Source organism: Sabethes cyaneus, chromosome 3 (assembly GCF_943734655.1).
Source record: "Sabethes cyaneus chromosome 3, idSabCyanKW18_F2, whole genome shotgun sequence".
Taxonomy (NCBI): domain Eukaryota; kingdom Metazoa; phylum Arthropoda; class Insecta; order Diptera; family Culicidae; genus Sabethes; species Sabethes cyaneus.
This window is the reverse complement of record NC_071355.1, coordinates 2899547-2918784: the sequence shown is the minus strand read 5'-3', so window position 1 is coordinate 2918784 and position 19238 is coordinate 2899547. Positions and strand designations below refer to the sequence as shown.

General features: G+C 39.7%; 1 protein-coding gene across 1 annotated transcript in view; it reads right to left on the bottom strand.

Annotated features, from left to right (window-relative positions):
• LOC128744035 (zwei Ig domain protein zig-8) overlaps positions 1 to 19238 on the bottom strand; it is a 67379-nt gene that overhangs the window by 23414 nt on the left and 24727 nt on the right. Inside the window, exons 4-5 of the mRNA XM_053840778.1 lie at positions 2283 to 2496; positions 1864 to 2041 (exon numbers count right to left, since the gene is read on the bottom strand). Of these exons, the coding sequence (XP_053696753.1) occupies positions 1864 to 2041; positions 2283 to 2496 (392 nt within the window). The remainder of the gene's footprint in view (positions 1 to 1863; positions 2042 to 2282; positions 2497 to 19238) is intronic.

The following is a 19238-nucleotide window of genomic DNA, read 5'->3' as shown; positions in this document are numbered from 1 at the left end:
AACTTTCTTGAACATACTATATCTCTATATCATCAAATTAGAAAGTTAAATTTTGCAGCGCCACCTGTGTTTGAGTTCTGAACTAATACTAACCACCAGTCGTTGCGTCTATTGATTTACAGAAATTCTTTCGAAGACGCCATATTGAAAAAAACACTATGAAAGGAGTTTTTAAAAAAGTTCACGATTCCTGAGCAATCAAACCATTGTGCAGTGGCTGGAATACAAGCGGGCAGAGCCCGAAGAAAGAGAGGGAGGGGAGCATAAAAGGTTTTGTTTCTCTCCCTTATCACTGGGATTCCAGGAGGGAAAAGCAAAAATTAAACTGCGTAATTGACTGTGGGACAAAGACGCGGAAGCTGACCAGGGGGCACCCAATCTATATGTGTGTTCCGGCATAACTTCGAAACGCTTGTGCTGTTCTTCATCAAACTTGGCATTTTGTTCCTTGGCGTGATTAAGTGGACGGCGACTGTCCAGCGGTGGAGGTTCAAATAAGTAAAGTTAGCATTTCTCTCGCAGATTACACAGATAAGAGATGTATATACAAGCGGCTGAGAGACAAGAGAACAAGGTCTGAAAAATGAAGGGATAACTAAGGGGGATATCAAAATAAAGAAAAAAGCTTTGTTTTGCTTTGATTATAGGGATTTCCGGAGATAAAACAATAGGTGAAGTTTACCAAAATGGAATGGATGAAATTTTGGAAAGGAAACCATCAGATGTTCAAATAATTGGATGACAATTGTATGTACCGCTATAACTCCGGAACACCTGGACGGTTCTTCGTAAAACTCGTTGCACATGTCTACAAAATAAGCGGGAGATGATCAATAATATAGTAGCAGAAAGCCTAAGGAAAAAGTGCTTTCTTTGTCTTGCATTTTGCGTCAACTGACAAGAGGGGAGCAGTTGACGGTTCGCAATCAAATCTCAACAGAAAAATGTGCACTTTTTCACCGTCCGTAAATTTCAACTTTTCTTGCTACTAGTGCATAACCTCTAACCTTCGGCTTCTAGAGTGGGATCATAATCATAAAACATTTTTAAATATGTTCCCGCACTGTCACAGAGCGGTAGCGGACAGAATAAATGGCCGAAACCGTAGGCGACCGTTTCTGCCAAGAGAATGCACGTTCCGAAAACTCGTTCGTCCGTTCGTGTTGATTTCGTTAGAGAAATGAACCATAATGAGGAGGGGGGGGGGGGGGGGGGCGGAGAGGTGGACCGGCCAAAGGACCCGGCTAGACAACGTCGTCGGTGTCGGATGACTTAATTAGCCGAGTTTGTGTCCCCCGTCCGACGGCCGTAGATCATTTTGAAAAATTAAAGGTAGGTATGTATATTAATTACGGAAAAATGGCTCCATGCCCGATGGCTCCGGCTTTTTCTGCGCCCGAGCCCGAGCCCAAGTCATCGTTTTTCGCTTACTCATTCAGATAGTCTTCAAGTGGTGGAGAAAACACATAGCACTGCAAACATTAAATTCAAATTAAGTACTTTTGCTTCTAATTCGAGCTGCGTCGAGCCGCTTTCCGCTTCTCTACGGTTGCTTTAACAAAAAGTATTTAATTATAAAGTTTCTTCGTTTGCTCTCGGGTGGAAATGTTCTATTGGCTTTGACTGTGGTACGTACGTACGTACGTACGCAGATCGCAGTAGGCGTACCGACCGGTGAAAGGGTAAAAATAGTACGCTTCTTCTTCTCGCCACTTGAGAAGCTTTAGCCGGAAAGCGGGCAGATCCGCGAGCACAGATCAAGGCAGGCGGGTTGGCGGGCGGGCGGGCGAACTGTATTCGCCACATTAGGCGGCGAATCAAAGCTTGAAATTGATTTAATGAACTTGAAGTTAGATAAATTACCTTATTCCGCCCCTGCTGGTGTCATAATTCAGCATCCGGAGGCCGTGCTTCCACGTCACGTAACTGGTTGGCTGGGGAACTTTACTGATGATACACTTGAGCTCGATAGTGCTTCCGGCTTTGTAAAATTTATCGACGGTCGCAACACCTCTTTCGTCAACAATCTCCACTTTCGGTACTGGAAGTAAAATTGGGTACGGTTTTTAGAGCATGGATAGTTTGTGGGCGTATGGAAAATCTTCATCTAATGACTGGTCGTCTTTTGCCATGCTCTCATGCAACATGTCCCATGGCATGGTTTATGGCAAATGAACTGAGGTCCAGTTCCAGTGCTTTCGACGAGGACGAACAGCAGATGGCATGAATGGACTGAAAGCACTGACAAAGTTCCTCGGATCATTTTGTGGGTTGCAACTTACCGACAACGATAAGATAAACAAGATACACCAGGGGCGGATAGGATGAAATCTGACACTCATAATGGCCCTCGTCTCGTTCGTTTGCGTACTGGATCAGAAGCTGCCAATTATTGGGCGGTTGATATTGCAACGAGTACCGAGAGTCGCTGCTGTACGTGTGGCGGCCGACCGTAATTAGGTGAATCTCGTCCCCTTTCCGGCGCACCCAGGATACCTGCCGAGTGCAAAAGTGAGCGGTGAAAATTATGTTAGCATTCATTAAAATGGCCGCAATGCACGAAATGCAAATGAAACCAGACCATCAGGCCAGGCCAGGCCTGGCCGGGCCGGGCGCACCATGTTTACCCGAGAATCGCATAATATTGTTGCTTTTTTTTCTTTTATCAAACTCGGCTAATGTATGAATGTGGCATGTAACGACGAGAAGTTTTCCCCCAAAACTTCGGTGAAAATTAAAAGCAACCCCAGAAAAAAAAAACTAAAAACTGACAGAAGCTTCATGGTGGCATGGATGATTAATTAAGCACCGTACTGTGCTATAGGATTATGCCATGCAAGAAGGGTCGGAGTTTTGAGTCTGTGACCTCGCCGACAGAGCTCTAATTAAAAGCTTATGGTCGAACTGTGCTGATGGACAAGCACGGTGGCGTGCTTAGGCATAAACAAAGGGTGAGGCATCCGACCTTTCAGAAGAATGTCCTAGAAAATCGAGTAGGATGGTGAATCTATTAATACTTATCGCAAAAATACCGGTCGATTAGGTTTAAAACTCCGAACTTTCAGGTGCATTTGGATTTCAATTCAATGTTGAAATTGGACTAGAAATTAGAATTGAAATTGGACTTGACATAGGACATTAGATTATACTTGGAATTTGAACTAATTTGAACTATTGAACTGAACATTGGACTTAAACTTAGATTTAAAATTGTACTTCAATTTAGACCCAATTACGTCTGAAAGTTTTACTTGAAATTGAACAAGAAATCGGGCTTAAAACAGAATGTGACATTTTTAGGTGAAATTGGACATGAAATTTGCAAATAAACTAGAACTGGAATTAAATTTGAAATTTGACATCGGAGTTAAGTTTGGTTTTGAACCGAGCATGCAATTGAACTTGAAATTAAGCTTGACATCGGACATTAAATTAGAAATTGAGTTTTTCCCCTACCTATACCCTTTTTTCTTGTTTCCAGTTTTCGTTCTTTTCTAACTCTTTCTTGTCTTTGTCTGTTACGTTTTGCCTCTTTGTTTTGCCCCATTTTTCCGCCTTCGGTTTTCATTTGGTATATTCCTTGTTTATTTGTATTTATATTTATATTCCGATTTTTTCGTTTTTCTGTTCTGCTTTTTCTGTTCCATATTCCCGTTTTCTGTCTCTCCTTTCTCCTTTTACTCTTGGGGAAAAGTAAACTGGACAAAAATTGGACAACCGGGGTAGAAAAAGAAAAAAAAAGAGAGAAAACGAGACATAAAAAGAGAAAAAAATAGAAATGCAGACAACGGAATCGAGGAAATATCAAAGAAAAAGAAGACAAACTTGACAGAAAAGTAGAAAAAACGAGACAAAAAAGGAGAAAAACAGGGTAGAATAAAGCGGAAAGTAAGGCAGAAAATACAAAACCACGAAAATGGAGATACGAGAACAGAAAAAGAAAAAAAGAAGACAAAGAGGGTAAAAAAAACAGAGCGTGACAAAAAAGAAAGTAAACCTATAATAATTAAAGGTAGAGCGAAGCAGACGAAATTTAAAACAGCATAGAAAGGCGTAAAAAGACGAAAACTGGGTTCGAAAAAAGTCAAAACGGACCAGAATATGACAAAGAGCGGGACAGGAAAAACGGGCCTTAAGACAAGGAAAAACGGAACAGAACAATAGGATGACAGACCTAGAAGAGCCGCAAAAAATGGGACTAAAAAGAAGAAAAAAGGAACAATGAACGTAGAAAAAACGGACAGAAAAAAGGAACAACTAGAAAGGTAAAGAGGGAAGTCATGAAAGGGAATACGGAGTAAGAGAAACCAGAAGGAAAAAGACGAATAACGAGAGAGAATAATGAATTCCAATAGAGGAACCGATGAAAATGGGAAAAATAGGTCAAACAGGACATAAAACGAGAAAAAAGGGACAAAAAAAGAAGAAAAGAAAAACAGGAAAAGGAAAAACGGACTAAAAAAGGTAAAATGAAAGAGAACAAGACATAAAACACGTTGATAATAAAAGGTAAAACAGGCGAGAAAAAACAGAATAAACACTACAGAATAGGCAGAAAAACGCGCCAAGAAGAGAAGGGAAGGACATAAAAAGAGCTAGAATAGATTTCAAATTTTAAAGATTACCTGTTCTATTTTAGATTGACTGACAGCCAATAAAAAATGAGAATGTTGATTGGATACGAGGAAAAAGGAGAAAAGAGAAGTGAAAAGACGGAAAAGCCAATAACAAACAAATGAGTTTAAAGCATCCAGTTTAAAACAAAATTGGTTCGGAATCAAGCAAAAATGGAACAATAAAACAGGACAGAAAAAATTGAGAGATAAAAAGAGTAAAATCGGAAAAAAGTGATAGCAAAAACCAAGAAAACGGTACAAACATGGTGGAGAAATAGATTAAAAGAGAAAAAACGGGACATAAAAACAGAAAAAAGAGTGTAAATGCAGAAAACGGGAAACAAAAGAGGGAACAAGAAGATAAACCGACGAGACTGAACAGAAAAAGATTAAAAAATGGAAGTTGAAAGAGGTTACACGAGAAAAAACAGAAAAGGAGCAACATCGGGATAAAAAGGAGTATTAACAGGACAAAAGTGAGATAAAACGGGATAGTATGGGAGCAGAAGTAAAGAGAAAATACGGAACCAATACAATACGGAAAATGAAAGTGAAAAGAGGAAAGACGAGAAAATGAGTTTAAACTGAACAGAAAAGGGGAAAAATCAGGGTTGAAAAGAAGTTAAAACGGGAAAAAAGAAAAAACATAATAGGATACATGATAGGAGGAAAAGTCAAGGACGAAAGCAGTAAAATGGACAAACGAGTACAGAAGAAGAAGAAAAACGGAACAGAAAAAGACAAAAATGTAAAAAAAGAGATCGGTAAAGAAAGAAAGATTATGGCAAATAAGAAGGAATTGCAAGACACAACAGCAACAGAAGAAAACGTCAAACGGAATAGAAAAGCGAAAAAAGCGACAACTGGGACTGAAAAAAATCGAAATGGGACAGCAAACGACAAAAAATGAGATAGGAAAAGGTGAAAAACAAAGAGTGCAAAATAAGACCAGAAAAAGGACATGATACACCGAAAGGGACCACATGAACGGAAGGCGAGAAAAGAGAAACCCGTTAGAGGAAACAAGGAAAACAGGAAAAATAGGTAAAACTGGATATGAAACTAGAAAGAGGGGCACAAAACAATAAAATAGAACAGAAAAAGAAAGCAAAGATAAACAGGAAAAACGAACTACAGTAAAACGAAAGAGAAGACGTAAGACGGAAGATACAAAAAAAAAAACCGGAGAGGGAAGGAAAAAACGGAGCAGAAAATAGAATGAACGCGACAGAAAATATGGAAAAACGGGGAAACAAAAAGAGAAAAAACGGAACGCACGTAAACAAAAAACGTGAAGCAAAGGAAATAAAAAGAGTTAAAAAGAATGTAAACTAAAAACGAGAAAAAGATGAAGAGAAAAGACTGAAAACGGGAAAGAATAAAATCAAAAAACGAGTTTAAAACAGGACAAAAGCAGGCCCTAAAATAAGAAATAATCGAAAAGGAATCGAAGAAAAACGGAACAATAAAACAAGAAACAAGGGACAGAAAAAAAGCAATAAGTGACAGACACAACCTAGAAAACGGTACAGAAATAAATAAAGAAATAAGAATAAAAGCTACAAAAGATGAAGAAATGGAATTAAAAATGAAAAAATGGGACATAAACATAGGAAAAAGAGTGGATATGCAGAAAATAGGACGATAAAGAGAAAAAACGACGCCAAAAACGAGGAGAGTGGTCAAAAAAGAATGCAAAATGAAAATCAAAAGAAGAGAGACGAGAAAGAAAAGCAAAAATCACAAGGAAAACGAGGAAAGAAGTAAAAACTGGACACAAAAGGAGAAAAATCAGGCCGCAATAGAAGTAGAAACGAAACAAAAATGAGAATGAAGGGGATAGAAAAGGAGGAAAAGTGAAAGAAAAAATACGGAAGCAGGAAAATTGAGAAACGAGAACAGAAGAAAAAGAAGAAAAACGAGATAAAAAAGAAAAAAATGTAAACGGAAGACAAAACAGATCTAGAAAACAGGACAGAACTGAAGGAAGCGCAAGACATAATAAGAGGAAGAACGAAATAAACGAAAACGAAAAATGGGATAGAAAAGCGAAAAAATACGAAAAATGGGACTGAGATACGTATTTCGACACCCCAGACAGTCTAAGTATTAATGCTGAAACAGATATCACGTCGGATTCAAAATAGGGTATGTTGCTGCTTCGTCGTAATTGTCTATTCCCGTCCTATCCAACACAAATTATTAAAAATATCAGCGATTTTTATGACACACAAAGCAAAATTAGTTATTCCCTAATATTTTAGTTTGTTGACTATCATACGCGATCAATCAAAGTGAGTTGAGATTTATTTAAATGCCATTTTTCATTAAAGAATTCCTAGCAGCCAAATTTGCTATCTTTTTTCGTGCGACGAAGAAGAAAATGTAGGCTAATCGTTTCAAGTTCCGTCATTCATAAAATGAAAATAACTCCCGCAACGCATTGTCGTTATTCTGCAGCCGGGAAAACTTGCATGACCTGCAGAAATTTTGCAGAATAACATTTGTCATGCCGACCTACACAAATACATGCGTGTTAGCTTCGAGAACATTATTGTGATTTTTAGTTCGGACGATGAAAATTTTTAATGGACGGATTTTAAGACGGTACGACGAATTTAAGATATAACGACAGTTGCGTAATTTCAATAATATGCTTTAACAATCGCTTTTCACTGATTTCAAAGTTTACGGATCGGAAGGTAAGTGTGTTTTAGTCAGCAGCAGAACTTTTGGAATATTCATTAAATCCACCTAAGAAATGATGAAAATTAGAGTGGCTTTCCTTACTACGACGGGAATTAGAAAGAAAACCCTACATATCCATCATTGTATGATAACATGGTAGTATAATTAAAGGTTAACATTAATTTTTGTTTTCTTATCTTTTCAGGCTAGAATACCTGACGTTATTACATTACAAATATTTTTCAAAGGTTTTGTCCTTCGGGTGTTGGGCAACTAAAGGGGGAGGTGGGCGAAAAAAAAAACAAAGTGAATTCGAGCTAAAAAAATGGATTTCAGGCATTTTTACTTAAAGTTTAAACGTGAAAACCAAATCTATTCTTGCTTTTAATATATACTTTATTATTTTCCGTACAAAAATGTACGAAAAGAAAACAAAAACGAATGAAAATTTTTTAGCCGATTTTCAGAAATTGCACTGTTTGAATTCCCATTTCTATTTCGTGCTAGAAGCGTGAACTCAACTCGTACACTCATTTTTAGAGTTTTTCGGGCTATAGAGCCCACAGACAATTGAATTTATAAAAAAAATTAACTCAAATCCTACACCCAAGGGGGGCTGACAAAAACTTCAAAAATAATTTGCAATGGCCTTATAGTCACTTCAACCAGCTTGGGTCATTCGTGACTTCTGCGGGGTTGGGATTTGAACCCGGGTTCTCGGCGTGAAAGATGGTGTTTTCGTCTTTTCCCGCTTTAATCTCCTTTTCTATCCCGTTTGTTTGTTTACGTCTTTTCTTCTCTGCTTATGTGCTGCTCTTTCCCCTGTCAGGTTCTGTTTTTCTTTTCTCTTTTATCGTTTTTGTCTCCTGTTATTATTTCTTCTATCCCTTTTTTTCTTTTTCTGTCCGGTTCTTCATCTTTTTCTGTTCTTTCTGTTCTGTTCTCCATTTGCATATTTACGTATTCTCTCCTTTTCTTTTTCTGGTATTCTATTCTTTTTCTATTTGCTTTTTTTGTCCCGTTTTTACTCGTTCTATCCAGTTTTCATTTCCTTTGTCATTTTTTTGTCGAAGGAAAACCCCCTTTTTTCTTCTTTTCCCTGCCGTTCTTCAGCTTTTTTCTATCCAGTCGTCGTCTTTCAAGTCTTATTTCAACTCCAGTTATAAGTTAAATTTCATGTTTAATTTCAGGCCCAATTTAAGCCCGATTTTAAAAAAGAAAAACGCGATAGAGAGTAAAAGAGTAAAAACAGGCACTTAAAAAAAGAAAAATGAAAGGAAAAACGGGACATAAAAAGAGAAAAAAGGTCAACGATGTTAAAACGAAGAGACTGATTAGAAAAAATGAAGAACGGAAGAGAAAAAAAGACAAATGTGAGGAGCGAAAGAAAAACCATGAAGAAAACGAAGAAAATTATAAAGAAAATGAGAATAAACTGGAGAGAAATACGGCGAATATGAGAGTAGCGAAAGAACAGAACAGAAAAAGAAGAAAAACGGGAAAAACATGAAATGGAATAGAAATACAGAACATACAGGAGGAAAAACAGGAAATAATAAGATAAAATAGATGAAAACGAAAAGCGGGATAGAAAAGGAGAGAAGGAATAACGAAAGAAATGGGACCGAAAAAGAAGAGTAAAGGGAAAGAGCGGATAGGGAAAAAGGGAAAACGAGACAAGAAAAGCAATACAGAACAGGAAAGAGAGAAACCAAAAGAGAAAAGAAGAATCGCTAATGAGTGAAGAAAAACGATAGATGAAAAGGAAGTAAACGCGAAAAAGATGTTTAACGGGATATAAAATGAGAAAGGTGAGATAAAAAAACTGGAAGATGAAACTGAAAAAGAAGAACGGAAAATTGCGATTAAGGAAAAAAGTAAAACGGAAGAGATGAAGACAAAACAAAGAGAGATAAAAAAGTAAAACTGGAGTGGGAAGGGAAAAAAGAGGCAAATACAAAAAAGGAATAGGGGAATAGTTGAAAAGAAGATAAAAAGAGTTTGAAAAAGTCAAAAACTGTAAGAGAATAAGAGAAAACACAAATAAGAGAAAAAACAATCGGAAAACGACAAAAGAATTACAAAAAGCAGAGAAAAACAGAACTGAAAATAAGAAAAAATTGAACAGGAAACGAAGAAAAAGGGAAACTGGACAGATAAAAAGGAAAACGAGAAAAACAAAGGAAAACGGAAAGAAAGTGAGAGCAAAAGCCGACGAAATGGTACAGAAAAGGAAAAAAAAACAGAACAAAAAGTGAGAGAAAATACGGAATTGAAAAGAGGTAAAATATGTGAGAGAATAAGACGAAAAATGTCAATTCTAATTTCAATTAAATTTATTTATGTCTAATTTCGAGTCCATGTCCGTTTTGAAGTAAAACTTCCAATTCAAATTAGTCCAAATTTAAAATCCAATGTCAAGTTAAATTTTTAGTTCAATTGCGTGTCCAATTTTAGGCACAATTTCAAGTCTAATTTACATCCAATTTCTGATAAGTAATACTAGAATTGCCATCCTACGATTACTCCGTTTTTCCGGCCAAAATTTTCTTTTGAAAGTTGCACCCCCCTCTTATTTCTTTTTATTCATATCTGGGCACGCTAGTGTGAACAAGCAAAACTTCGATGAGATTGGTCTTACACCACTGACGGACTGAGGGGACCGCTGACGAAGGGAGGCATAATTCGGTGCGCGGGGGTAAAGTGTAATCGCCACTACTGACTGGGTAGTATGTACATAATTAGAAGCCCCAGGAAGGCGGAGACGATGTGAGGTTTTAAAAAGCCGTTAAGAATTTTGAATGGCAAAGCAACCCACCCGACCGACCGACCGACCGACCGACCGACAGACAGTAGGCAAAGTAGGCTTAAAGCTAACAGCAGCGGAGCGAAGAGAGTTCTTCAAACTGGGAGAGTGTTTTGACGTTTATTTGCCTGTGCAACAAACAAAGCAGTCGTAAACGTTTAGGCTGGAAGCTTTGAAACTTTACGACCGACTGATGTGATGGAGGAAAGAGCTGGGCTTTAGTAGCTTTAAAACGAGAAAAGTCAGTACCGCTGCTGCTGGTATCGTACAGCCAAATGAAGCAAACTTTTTACATTTCACGTTGGGTTTTCTGGTGTCGCTAAAGTTAATTTACATGGTATTTTATTTTGCCAACTAGAGATGTTGTAATTTGAAAGTTTGGTCGGCAGCAGCTCAAGTTGGTTTTTGCGTAGCGCATCGAAGCAAACGGCGACTGTAGAACGGACTGGAAAAAGTTCCGCGTTATATTTTTTGCGAGTTTCTCCTTTTACGTTAGCCAAATAGAAGTGTTTTCTGGATGAAATTAATATTTTTGTGTCCGTTAGTCCGGACGGGAGGAGAAGCTATGCAATTAAACTGAATTGTTTCACAGTCCGTTACGAAGAGGTTTTAGACTAGAGCGGTGACGGTGAACGATGAAGAATTTGATACTCGGTTGTAACTAGATGCTTGTTGTCGGTTGTTGTCTTTCATGATTATTTTATAAATTTAACGGTTATTAACTTAGAACTTAGAAGCCGTAAAAATGTAGTAGTCTTTTCGCAAATCGGATACTAATTGTGTTCCGGGACCGGGACTGGGACTGGGACTGGGACTGGGACTGGGACTGGGACTGGGACTGGGACTGGGACTGGGACTGGGACTGGGACTGGGACTGGGACTGGGACTGGGACTGGGACTGGGACTGGGACTGGGACTGGGACTGGGACTGGGACTGGGACTGGGACTGGGACTGGGACTGGGACTGGGACTGGGACTGGGACTGGGACTGGGACTGGGACTGGGACTGGGACTGGGACTGGGACTGGGACTGGGACTGGGACTGGGACTGGGACTGGGACTGGGACTGGGACTGGGACTGGGACTGGGACTGGGACTGGGACTGGGACTGGGACTGGGACTGGGACTGGGACTGGGACTGGGACTGGGACTGGGACTGGGACTGGGACTGGGACTGGGACTGGGACTGGGACTGGGACTGGGACTGGGACTGGGACTGGGACTGGGACTGGGACTGGGACTGGGACTGGGACTGGGACTGGGACTGGGACTGGGACTGGGACTGGGACTGGGACTGGGACTGGGACTGGGACTGGGACTGGGACTGGGACTGGGACTGGGACTGGGACTGGGACTGGGACTGGGACTGGGACTGGGACTGGGACTGGGACTGGGACTGGGACTGGGACTGGGACTGGGACTGGGACTGGGACTGGGACTGGGACTGGGACTGGGACTGGGACTGGGACTGGGACTGGGACTGGGACTGGGACTGGGACTGGGACTGGGACTGGGACTGGGACTGGGACTGGGACTGGGACTGGGACTGGGACTGGGACTGGGACTGGGACTGGGACTGGGACTGGGACTGGGACTGGGACTGGGACTGGGACTGGGACTGGGACTGGGACTGGGACTGGGACTGGGACTGGGACTGGGACTGGGACTGGGACTGGGACTGGGATTGGAACTGGGACTGGGACTGGGACTGGGACTGGGACGTAGAAATGGGACACGGAAACTGGGGCAATGAGACAAGGAACAAGAAATTTGACCTATATCCAGCTGACAGTTGTGCATAACATCGACCAGGATACATGGTTGATCTTGATAGATTAATTGACGGGGTTACTGAACAGTGAAGGTGCGAGGCCAACTAGGGATGGCTAACACTTCCCCCTGGTAAACCGAACGCCTGGCCGTCTTTCCCTCTTCCGCGCGAACGTCCAGAATCGCCAGTTTTATTACAGGGCAATCATAGATGCCGATTGCGATTCTAGCTTTCGGAAGGTTGGAGTCTACGATGACCACCACGTCGTCTGGCGCTATCGGCTTCGGGAACGTAGTCGGATGACCAGTGCTTCCAGAACTGGTTGGCCAACGCTTGTGATGTACGTCAGTTTTGCTTCAGAAGAACCCTTCTGTCATCGGGTGAAGTGAAGAGTGTCGAACCATCAGACAACCTCACTAAGAAGTGATTTGGTGTGAGTGTTTCATCACGCTTTGACTCAGCCGCTCCCAGTTACCGCCCTTATGGGAAGCCAGAGGCGGGTTGAAGCTCCATCTTGTCTCAGCGGTTACGACGCTGCTGCTAATTTAGTTGTAGTCTACTGCGTCGTGAAGCTTCTTGAATTCTCAGCTAGCGTCAATAAAAGTGGTTCCCCGTTCACTTCAAAGCGGTTTTGGTATACTGCGTTGACTGAAGAAGTTCTGGAGTGCAATTATGCACGAATTGGTGCTTAGTTTGTACAGTTAGCTATTCTTGTAGATGATCCTGTCCGCTGTCACTGAGCTAAGCAAAACGGAGAACTTTCAGAATTGTACAGTTTGTCTCTGCACAATAGGCCGATGTATATTTTATCTTAATTTCGTAAGCTTGACTTCAAACAGCCCATTGCATTTATTGTCGACATGGCCTGCAGGAATTTTGGATTTATCATGCGGATCGCCAAGAATTTCAACCATATCTACTGTCTCAAAGCTCTCTACCGCACTCTTGTAAGGTCCAGTCTTGCGTACGGCGCTCCAGTGTTGAGTCCTTATTACCAAAATCGAGTTGACCGAATCGAGTCTGGAACGACTCGTACAGCTACCTTGCTATGAACAACGCTGCAGACTCATCGATCTCGACCTTTTGACCACTCGTCGCGATGTGATCAGAGCATTAGCTGTTGCCGGTTTGCTGACCTCGAGAGTGGATTGCTCTTGTCTACTCGCAAACCTCAAAGTCGGGTCCTACTTAATGATCCATTTTTACGTGTAACGCATCGGCGAACCAACTACAGCACCTTCAGCACAAGCACAATCACTGGTCTGCAACGCCCTTTCAATCGCTTTTTACCAAGCTTCGACTTAAACGTTAGCCACGAGGTACTGAAAACTCGATTCCATGCACAAGCTCGTAGATTATATCTTCTATGTTAAGTGTATCAGTAGGGCCAAAAGGCCTGTTGATATTTTTATACAAATAAACAAATAAATAAACCAACACGTCCTAAAATCGACGCGAGCTTGAATAACAGTGTGATTAATTCCTTTCCACTAACAATAGCTCCATCTTGTGACACTTGTGGGTGCTGCAAAGGATTCCTCGGTCTCTAGTAGCACCAAGTTTCGGGCTAACATTACTTTCCTTACCAAATTCACCTTCATTGAACGCGGCCTGCTTTGCTATTGATCATGCGTCATCACATAGAATTGGATCACCAGAAAATCCACGCTGAGAATAATCTTCTACCCCCAAGTAGGGTACGGGTGGGTATTTCCAGCACATCAAGCGGTAGCCTGAACAATATTCAGGAACTACGTTGAAACTATATTTATTCGAGACAAGATTTTTATACCAGTTGATAGAATAATATTTACTGAATATCGGCGTGTATTTTGGTCTTAATAAAACGCTACTGAATTTGAGTTATAGTCGCGAGAAATGATGAAGTCGCCGCGGCTGAATTGAGCCCATTTTTTATAGTGGTGTCTGTGTTTTTTAAATGCGACAGGCCGAAATAGCCAGCACGGCGATTAAATGCTTTTCAAAAACAGATCAAAAGAGACAAGAAAAGAGAGACCGATAGCTAACTTCTGGCTATTGCCTACATTCCGGGCTCATTGAAGATAATTAGTTTTGCAGTGACAACAGCTTCCTGCTGGCGCTAGTGTATCACTGAATCGTTCATATACACTAGCACCAGTTGTCACTCAAATACCAGATATGTCAGCACATATATTGGTAGTAGTGTAAATAACGCACCATTTGCTGGAATTAAAAACAAAATGCTGCTAATGGCTAGTGGATGAAAATTGATTTATATTTTCATATCAGAGGGGAATTTTTGAGTTCTTCCGTGATAAAAAGAAGTAGAATTGTTCTGTGATAGCATATTCACAGCTGTTTAGTTTCTAGAATAAGTAAACGTGATCATAATTGTGTGTTTTCCAAACCATCATCAAGAGCGGATACGCGTAAGCGATTGCTGCTAATTTTTTCAGCCTGGTTACGTGCTAGTAGAAAAACAGTGGTTTTGATGTTTATTGAATAAAATTTAGCAGACTACTTACATTTTTATGAAAATAGTTATAACACATTAAAGCCTATGAGTGCTACATTCGTTTCAGTATTGTTATATAGCGGCAAAGTTTTTATTTGGGAAAGTATAGCCAAAAAGGTAATGTATGCCGAAATTAGTAGCGTGATGGGAATACCCTCCCGTACCCTACCCAGCTAGCACCAACTCGTATATCAATGTACGAAAACTATCGTAAATATCTCCTAACAAACTCGAAATCGTAACTAAAGCTGGATAAAGTGGAATCAAATTGATTTTTTGTCGTATATAATGATAATGGCTGACATACATACGATTTTCAGCACAAAATCGTAGAGTAGTACGGAGCGACTCGCGCTTAATCGGATATTATCGTATATAAATACTTATAAAGTCGTAACGCTCGAAATTATTCGTAATCACGTATATCGCCTCCAAAATAGTACGAATATGCCAATTTTGCGCATGAAATACGACTTATTTAGCATGTATATCTGTACGTAATGCTGATTTCTACCTGTTTTATACATATGAAAATGCTAGCTGGGTATTATTCCGATGATCGGTTCTTTGCGCAATTTCAGCTGATTTAGATCAATCACGGGAAACGCACGAGCGGCCAAACTATGCAATGCTATGCTACGATACTGTGCTGAATTAATAACAATAAGAATAGGAATATTTTTGCCGGAGTACAAACGGCAAGCGGAGAGTGGCGGAGGCGTATGAATCACGAGCTACAGACACTGCTTGGAGAGATTTCCGTCGTGCAGCTGGCGAAACTTGGGAGATGACGGCCACATCGCAAAGATGCCGGACGACTGTGCAGTGAAATCCGGAATGCACCAGGAAAAGAGCGGCCTAACGTGCCAAATGGCTTGCCCAGGTTGAAGCCGATTTGCGTGTGTCGAGATGCGCAACGAATTGGCGACAAGTAGCCCAGAACCGAGAACAAGTGAAAGGAATTCTTGATACGGCAAGATCCACCTCGGCTCTCGGCTGCTAAAGTAAGTAATGAAGGATAGGAAATTGAATGTATACTCTTTAATGTTTTATCTCTTTTTTGTTCCGCTTTTTCTCTCTTCCAGTCCCGTTTGCCACTTTTCAAACCGTTTTATTTTATTTTCTGTACCGTTTTCTTAGTTTTTGCTCTCATTTGCATGCAAGTTTTCGTACGTTGCATATCACTACTCATTTCCTTAATACCGACACCAAAAATTAAGTCCTTTCAAAGTCTGATATTACCTCACTTCATTGCTTGTGATTTCCTTCTCTTGGAAGCATCAGTGTACGTGAAATCTCGGCTACAAATAGCATTAAATACTTGTGTACGATACGTATTCGATTTAAATAGGTTTTCCAGAGTCTTCCACCTTCAATATCGTCTGATGGGCTGTCCATTCAATGAATTTGCACCTATGTGAGGTTGTTTGTTTATATTCAATCTTACGAGAACAAAACTTTCAGGCTGTTTACACGAAAAATTAATTATTTGGAGAAGTTCTCATTCGAGCAAATATGTAATTCCACGACACTTCACTTCCTGGTACAGTAACTCTTTTTTCATGAAAGGCTATTCGATTTGGAAATCATTACCTAATAATCTTACGTTAGAATATTCAAAATTAGTATTTAAGAGGAAATGTTTAGAGCACTTTAATTAGTTAATTTGATAAGTACTAATTTCGAGATAATGTTTTTTTAACCCTCCACTGACCCTACATATCGAGAGCCTCCTGGTAGTGGACACTTACTAACAAAAATTAACGCAACGCGGAGTATAAAACTACAACAAGAAAGACAAAGAGAAATCCCAATGGAACATTAGTTCCTTTGAAGGGATTCTAAACTAAATATTTAATATTTAGTGATCACACTTTTGGCACAACATAAAATTTAGTTAAACAAGATATAACTAGGATATAGGAAAAAATCAACAGGAGCCAGAAAAACCCACATTTACAAACTGGTTGAAACATTGGGCATTGCATTATATATTCGTTTACATTCATTAATAGATACTGCTTCAGCTTGCTTTTCATGATTGTATTACTAGTTATAGACTTAACCTTCCTAATGCATTAGAAAAATGTTACATATTATGCATTAAGGGTCGAAAACGACCCAAGTTTTGAAATTGCTCTCATTCATCCATTTTCAATCCGAATTTCGTTTTCTTTACCTCGTTTGAAAGCTATGGCCAAAAACTAGCACCCAAGGTATGTTGGGGAATATTTGTTGACTGATGGCCACTTCTGCGTCGGTTCCGGAACACCCACTACCAGGTCCCGGGGAACATTTTTATATTTTGAGATAATTCATTTTGCGGCACATCAAATCACATTGGCTTGATAAAATAAGATTAATGGAAGTACAATGGGAACATTTTGGACCCAAGCGGCCATTTCCTCATTGGTTCTGGAACATCCGGTACCCGGTTTTTGAGGACAATTTTAAATTTTAGGATGATTTATCTTGCGACAAGTCAAATTACATCAGCTTGATAACGTAAGCTGATAGCCGATGTGATTTGATGTGTCGCAAGATGGGTTATCCTAAAATACAAAAATGGTCCCAAAACCCGGGTACCGGATGTTCCGGGACCAATGCTGATGTAGCCATTTGCCTTCAAAATGTCTTTATTATACTTTCAATAGTCTTACGTTATCAAGCTGATGTAATTTGACTTGTCGCAAGATAAATCATCCTAAAATTTAAAATTGTCCTCAAAAACCGGGTACCGGATGTTCCAGAACCAATGAGGAAATGGCCGCTTGGGTTCAAAATGTTCCCATTGTACTTCCATTAATCTTATTTTATCAAGCCAATGTGATTTGATGTGCCGCAAAATGAATTATCTCAAAATATAAAAATGTTCCCCGGGACCTGGTAGTGGGTGTTCCGGAACCGACGCAGAAGTGGCCATCAGTCAACAAATATTCCCCAACATACCTTGGGTGCTAGTTTTTGGCCATAGCTTTCAAACGAGGTAAAGAAAACGAAATTCGGATTGAAAATGGATGAATGAGAGCAATTTCAAAACTTGGGTCGTTTTCGACCCTTAATGCATAATATGTAACTTTTTTTGCTGTGGCTCTTCTAGATGTCGCTGAAAGCTGAAACTCCCCCACAATGCTAATTTTCCAAAGTTAGGAAAAGTCAGAAAATTTCAAGTCTCTAGCTCGTACCGTTACTGAGTATCAAGCTTTGTAAGTATGCCGATGGGTCGAAAACGACCCCAATGCACTAGGAAGGTTAAGTTCGTTTGGAATCGAATTATACTTCAAAGGACCATAATTTGTGATACGCGATAAGCCTAAGTGCGTAGAAGCTCTGCTTCTCAGTATTTCATTTGCATGTCTAGTGTGAGAAAAATTAACCCTAGAGGTGAAGGCAGCATTACAGTCAAAATTTCGGTTATGTAGAGAACTATGTATAAACATGATTGTTTGAGAATCACGCAGTCCCAGTAAGGGTAAAACTTTGTGATCTAAACTTGAGTAGAGCAAGTTTGTCGAAAATAAATAAGGTAAGTTATAAATTACTTTTACGCACCTGTTTTGCAATGTTTGGATTCTTTTGAGTTTTGATTTCGCCGCGTGGCCCCAGACAGCAATTAAATATTGCAATATGGAATGGATGCATGCATAATAAAATTTAAGCAATGATTCACGAGGCACAAAACTGCGAACTCTTCTCATGAGACCACATAGCGACGAAACTTTGCTCGATATATGCTTAACATGTATGTCCCAAGAGAGACAAGGGTTGGGAGATTTTTTTATGCGACGAGTGAAAAATCATGTATTTTGTTTTTGACAAGTTTAAAGAGAGTTGATTACCGTTGAAAAATTCAGTGAGTGTTGATAAATCCGATTCAATGGCATTTACAATAGACTGAACATTACTGCGAGGATAGAACAATGCTGTATCATCCGCAAAAAGTTTTGGTATTCCTTGAAGCTTTAAATTTTCCATATCATTAATGAATATTAAGAATAAAAGAGGATCTATATTGCTTCCTTGCGGAACTCCGATATTAATCGGGCGCATGGTACTATAAACACCGTTTATGCCTACGAATTGCTTCCGATCTGTTAGATAGCTTTTAAGCAAATCGTTAGCGACTCCTCTTACTCTGTAACGCTCAAGCTTTTTTAGCAAGATTTCGTGATTTATGGTGTCAAATGCTTTTTTGGTCGATAATAAGCCACCTACGATTTTTTTGATCAATTTCATATATTAACTTATCGATTAGCTCTATAATAGCAGTTGAAGTTCCGCAGCCTTCCCGGAAGCCATACTGAAATTTGTACAAAATATTGTTACCACAGAAAAAGTTTACAAGCCGGTTTGTTAACAGTTTTTCGATTATTTTGTCCAGAACTGATAGCGTTGAAATTGGAGATAGTTAGAGGGGTCACAAGTATCACCAGATTTGAAGACTGGATAGTTAGCTTTAGTGATGCACTATTCTGTATAAACTTAAATGTAACAGTTAAAAAAGACAGAAGTCTCACGTTACTCATTATCTTCAATAAATAAATAAATTTTACATCCGTTTTTCTTCTTTATCTCTCGTTCTTCATTTTTATCCCGTATTCTCAGTTTCATAGCTTCATTTGTCTTCGCTTCTTGTTCCATTTCGTATTATTTTCAGCCCCGTTGTTCCTCTTGTTTTCCACTAGTTTTTTGATTTCCCTTTCTCAATATTTTCGTTTTTATATATTTTGTATCCTTTCATCACTTTTATCTTTTTCATCTGTTCCATTTCCCTCTTTTTGATACCCCGATTTCGTTTTATTTTTTTATTCTGATTATTGCATTTTTTTCCTTTTTCTCTCTGGTTAACTCCCATATCTT